The sequence below is a fragment of the Primulina huaijiensis genome, chromosome 2 (assembly GCF_012295235.1).
Source record: "Primulina huaijiensis isolate GDHJ02 chromosome 2, ASM1229523v2, whole genome shotgun sequence".
Taxonomy (NCBI): domain Eukaryota; kingdom Viridiplantae; phylum Streptophyta; class Magnoliopsida; order Lamiales; family Gesneriaceae; genus Primulina; species Primulina huaijiensis.
The window spans coordinates 23,822,647-23,828,646 of record NC_133307.1 but is presented as its reverse complement, the minus strand read 5'-3'; the positions used below and the strand labels follow the sequence as shown (position 1 = coordinate 23,828,646).

Here is a 6,000-nt window from a genome sequence, read left to right as displayed (position 1 = left end):
TTGATGAAAAAGGGATATGTAAATAATTCAATATGCCCTTGTGTTTTCATTAAGAAAACAACATCCGGATGCGTAATTATTGCTGTATATGTTGATGATTTAAACATCATTGGAACGAATAATGAAATTCATGAAGTTGTGTCATACTTGAAGGAAGAATTTGAAATGAAGGATCTTGGAAAAATCAAGTATTGTCTGGGTTTACAAATTGAACAAAAAGAATGTGGAATATTTGTTCACCAGAAAAATTATACAGAAAAGATCCTTAAACGTTTTAATATGGATAAATCAAATCCTTTAAGTACTCCAATGGTTGTTAGATCATTAAACATAGAAAAGGATCCATTTCGTCCATGTGAAGATGATGAAGATATTCTTGGTCCAGAAGTACCATATCTAAGTGCTATCGGTGCCCTTATGTATCTTACAAATTGTACAAGGCCTGATATATCTTTTGCAGTAAATTTATTGGCAAGATTTAGCGCATCTCCAACAAAGAGACACTGGAACGGAATTAAACATATATTCCGTTATCTATGAGGAACGACAGACTTGGGACTTTTGTATTCAAAAGATGCTAATCCAAGTGTAATTGGTTGTACTGATGCTGGATACTTATCTGATCCACACAAGGCACGTTCTCAAACTGGATATATATTTACTCCTGGAGGTACTGCAATTTCTTGGCGTTCACAGAAACAAACGCTCGTAACAACTTCATCAAATCATGCCGAGATTATTGCACTACATGAAACAAGCCGTGAATGTGTGTGGTTAAAATCAATGACCCAACATATCCAAATCTCATGTGGATTATCATTCGACGAGAAGCCTTTGATACTATATGAAGATAATGATGCATGTGTTGCTCAAATGAAAGAAAGATACATAAAAAGCGACAGAACTAAACATATTCCTCCTAAGTTCTTCGCATTCACCAAAGAATGTATTGATGTTCGTCACATTCAATCAAGTGAAAACTCATCAGATCTTATCACAAAGGCACTTCCTACGACAATATTCAGAAATCACATATATAATATTGAGATGCGCAATCTACGAAATCTGTGAAGAATTGTTCGTGTCAACATGAGGGGGAGTTTACGTGACTGCACTCTTTTTCCCTTACTATGGTTTTTATCCCAATGGATTTTTCCTAGTAAGGTTTTTAACGAAGCAGTATAAAAACACGTAATGAATACAATCACTACGATCATCATCACAAGGGAGAGTATTGAAAATCAATATTTTAATATTTAATATTTGAATATTGAATGTTGAATATTTGAATGTTCTAAATTAGGTTAAATTAGGTGTTGAATATTGAAATTTGTGTGTGATGATGAAGGTAATGATATAATTTATTTTTGGATTATTTGTAAAGATTTTTTATAAATAGATCTCTCATTTGTGAAGAAAATCACAATTGAGTTGAGAGAAAAATATTATAAAGTGTGTAGTGTGATAATTTTGAGAGTTTAAGAGTTTTATTTTTTACCATAAATTTTTACTTTTTCACAACATTTATAATATTTTCAACTACTCCATCGTCCAATATGCATTCCCTACTTTATGTTGTTGGTGGTGACCGGTGAAAAAGTTAATTAATATGGAAATATCGGACCTATCGAGTTTCCTAATTTTGTTTTTTTATCCAGCAAATGCTTTGGATTTTTTGGACACCAAATTTGTATGTAAAATAAACATAGTTTGAATAGTCATTATATTATTTTTAATAATTATTGGAAATTTTTATTTTGTAATGTATTCTGAATTGTTTTTATCGGGGACTTTCTTTTTAAAAAAATATAAATCTGAGCTATTAATCGAAGTTAAATTCATAAAAGAAATTTGGTGGAGCTTTCATAAGTTTCATTTTCATTTTTTTAAAAATTATTATCTTCTCAATTCGTACGTATGTTACGTTCGGCTAGCTAATTTATTATAATAAAACTCTTATACTACTATATCAATTTCACTCATATTTATAATAAAAAAAAATTGACATAAAAAATATTTTTATTTTTTTTATAAATATTCAAATAAAAGATATGATTTATATTATGCGGGGCCGAACGGAAGAAATTTTTATATGATTAACTGCACGATTAATAACGTAGACTTTCCCCTCAACACATGTGCATTATTTTGTTTTCTTAATTAATTTTACTTTTAAAAAGCATCTTACATAATAGAAATATGGTACAAAAGGAAAATTCCAAAGAAGACGAGGGAAGCATATTCCTCGAGAAGAAGTATGGCCACCAATTTTATTCTATCAACACCAACACACGGAGATTATCCCTAAAATGCCAAGAAAACTTCCGAGCACAAAATTATAAACACAATCTGCTAGAGAGAATTACCCAACAATTGCAAACATAGTGTGACTCGCACCGACATTTTCCTGTACTAATTGTCAATCCAACTTCCATTTTGTAACCACTTCAGCGAGTGATCTAGCGGAAGAACCATCTTCAGTGAGCACTCTAGCCGCAGCATCTTTAAGATCCTTCATCCGATTTCGAATCACTTTGCCCTCCTCTCCCTCCACCAAATTCTTGACAACGTTTGCTATATCGACTCGCCCCACGAGTCCATTCTCACCCACTTTAGGCCGCAACGCCACTTTGACGTCCTCGTTCAGCAGCACCGCATTCATCCTCTGCTCCGCGTACAACGGCCACACGATCAGGGGCACCCCGTTTACGACACTCTCCAGAGTCGAATTCCATCCGCAGTGCGACAGGAACGCGCAGATCGAATCGTGTTCCAAGATTTTAGCTTGTGGAGCCCATAGTGGCACCACCAAACCTTGGTTCTTGGTCCTTTCCACGAACCCTTCAGGCAGATAAGCCAAAGGGTCACTTGTGTTCTGAATCTTGAAATATGAGGCATTCGCAGTCGAGTCATTTGGGCATCTGATAACCCACAAAAATCTTTGCTCACTCAACTCCAGTCCCAGTGACATTTCGATTAACTGCTCGTGTGAAAGCGTTCCCCCACTACCCAACGAGATAAACAGAACTGAATTGTTTGGCTGCTGATCCAACCATTTCAAGGAACCTGAATCATCGGATTTTGAGTTTGAACCCATTTGAACCAAAGGCCCGATGGGGTAGATAGAAGGTTTGGATCCACTTCCATTTTCTTGCAGGGTTTTGATTGTATTAGACTCCAGTTCGTTGAACGTGTTCACCATTATACCCTCCGCCATCGAATATTTTTTCGAGTGATGCAGCAACCATCTGTAAGCTTCGTTTTTCCTGTCCTGTAGTGGGGCCACCAGGTCACTTCCGTGAATGGGTACGCATCCCGGGATCTGCAACTTCTCAGGCACTTCCCAATACTCGCACGACACCATTTCATCGAGCTTGGGCAAGTGAAGTATAAGAGACAGAAGCATGGCGTTGGAGGGGAAGAAGATATACGGCGGGATACTGAGTTCCGCCGCTACATCAAACCCATCTGTACCGAAAAGATCAACCACAAAAGCGGAAAACTTCTTACTATCATGCGAGGATATAATCGCATCACGAATTGAAGGGAGGGAGCGCGTGATAGTGAGCGAAATAATGGTTTCAACGAGGGTTCCCGGCGCCAAATCGTCGAAACATACAGGCGGGAGAAGAACGTAGTCTATGGAGGGAGGAAGATCGGAAAGAAAGGATTTCTGAGCTTCAGAGAGAGGGCCATCTGTGGGGACGAAGAAAGTGGAAAGGATACCATGATGGCGGAAGAGGGTCTTGGAGAATTCGAGTAAAGGGATAAGGTGGCCCATGCCTGGAGTCGGAAGAATGGCTATGTGGGTCTTTTTCGTGTCCGCCATGGATGAAAATAGAGGCAAGCAAGCTCTGTGCAGAAAGATTGTGAAATTAGAGCAAAAGGTGTACCAAATGAATGATGAGTCTAGAAAGCTAGCTTTATTATATAGTCCTCTTTGTTGGACGTGGGAAAATTATTTGTGGGTATGAGAGGAGATAACGCTCTTGTTCCTTGTTTGGATTTTTTTACATATTTTGATGACGTCAATGAATATGTCATCGTCACGTGTACCACTCGATTTTCCAAAGATAATCAGTCCTTCGAGTTAACAATTAATGCATGTGGGGTGCTACAATTAAAATTCGGTACCCACAAAATGGGAACGATGCAACTTGTCCCAAATGTGGAGCATTTTCTCATCTCCAATTTGTTATATTATTTTAATACAATTTTATCATCAGAAGGATGGTGAGGGAGACGTGATAAAAAAGCTACCTTGATTTTTAGCCCATTGGTGTACGATTATAAGTTCTCGAGCATATCTATGGCCCAAATAAAGTAGCCCAACAAAATGGCCCCATAACAATAACTGGAAAAGCCCAATCGCATTCACGTGCTACACAACAAACGCTGTGGAGACGAGCAGTGAGAGAATTGGGGCAAAATGATATACAGAAAATGGAGTCTGCTTACCGGCCCGACTTCCATACTCGCCGGAATCGTCGGGACCACAGTCGTCGCCGATCTCCTCTTCATCGAAAACGTAAGATTTAGAATCCATTTCATTAATTTTAGCTAGTTTTTTTCTCCATTTTCTTTTGTTTTTAATCGGCGAATCGTGATATCTTCTGTGATTTTTCACGAAGAAGTTAAATATGAAGCTTTGATTTTCCTGTTCTAAGCAAGTCCCTGACGGATCTGAAGGATAGAATTGGGGTCTGGTTTAGATTTCCACTCTCTTTTTGCTTCGAAATCATTCATTGATCTTGGTTACGTATTTTGTAGATTGTATTAAATCCAACACTGTCTCTGGTTCGATAGCTCTAAGTATTTTGAATGTGGGATGTAGGCATCCGAGTAGATGTTATTTGAGATATTTGAGAGATTATTGACTGGCCATTTTCTGTTCTTAAATGACCCGTAATGTGCAGACAAATGTTTGATTCATTGTATTTGTGCCCACCTTTCACGTATGATCAAAGGATTAACTTCAGCTTCACGGAAAAGCTAAGAAATGTTATAAACAATCGCTTCCTTGTCTGGATGATACATGTATTACCCATATAACAGCGTCATACCCCTCTGTGTTTCAGCTAGTTATACATAAATTTGGTTTTGCCTATACACATCATTCCCTTGGTGTTTCCTTCGTAGGATGGACCTATCTAAAAGTTATGATGAAATTAACTTGATTTCTGTTGCAATCTAATCTTAGAGATATTGGTGTTGTTTTTATCTTACTGAGATTGTTTCTTTTAATAACAATCACGAACGTTATCTTAAGCTTTAAATGTAACGGAATTTTATATTTCCAGTCTCCCTGCTAGCTTTGGATCTAATGGTACTCATCGATTTCTTTGTAGGGGTCGTCCATACGTTATGCTGTTTGATTATTGAACATCATTTGTGGGCCTTTCTTATTCTGATTCTAGTTCTACGATATGATTGTGCAGGATTGGTTGCGCAAGACTGATCAGAAGAAGCAAGAAACATCGAGTTCTACCAAGTAAAGCTGAATGAATATGGTTCAATGTGATATGACTTTGTTTGAGTTTTTGTGTGTGTTGGATATGTGTGCTGCTCAATAACAAGTATATATTTATTTGAATAAAATTAGTCTTTGACCAACAATTGAACATCACAATCCATGTGAATCTCATGTCTCGGTTCTTTGTGCTTTTATGGTGGAATAGCCCTCTTTTTACTAATTTACTTTGATGTGCTTTGTATCATCCGAGTTAAGTTTGAATTGTGTTGTGAAGTTGCTTGTAAATGGGAGAGTGGCAGTGATTTGCATATTAAACTTGTCTTTTGGAGGAGGGAACGAGAACAACTTTGCTTCTCCTCCCCCTGTTTCCCAGAAACTGACACTATGAGCAGGTTTATTCACCGATACACGCTGCTCATAAAGTTAGACAACATTAATTTTTTTTTCTTCAGATGCATGCTTATATGCTGTTGTTAAGTATAATAACTGCGTGAAAGTTAAAAACAAATGCCAGCCATATTGGGTCG

The 6,000-nt window shown here is 37.3% G+C and overlaps 1 protein-coding gene across 1 annotated transcript; it reads right to left on the bottom strand.

Annotated features, from left to right (window-relative positions):
• Positions 1–2,241: 2,241 nt before the first annotated feature.
• LOC140970738 (hydroquinone glucosyltransferase-like) lies at positions 2,242–4,015 on the bottom strand. The gene has a single exon (XM_073432625.1). It carries the CDS (start codon positions 3,827–3,829, stop codon positions 2,420–2,422), a length of 1,410 nt encoding a protein of 469 aa, XP_073288726.1. The 5' UTR covers positions 3,830–4,015; the 3' UTR covers positions 2,242–2,419.
• Between the last annotated feature and the right edge of the window lie 1,985 nt (positions 4,016–6,000).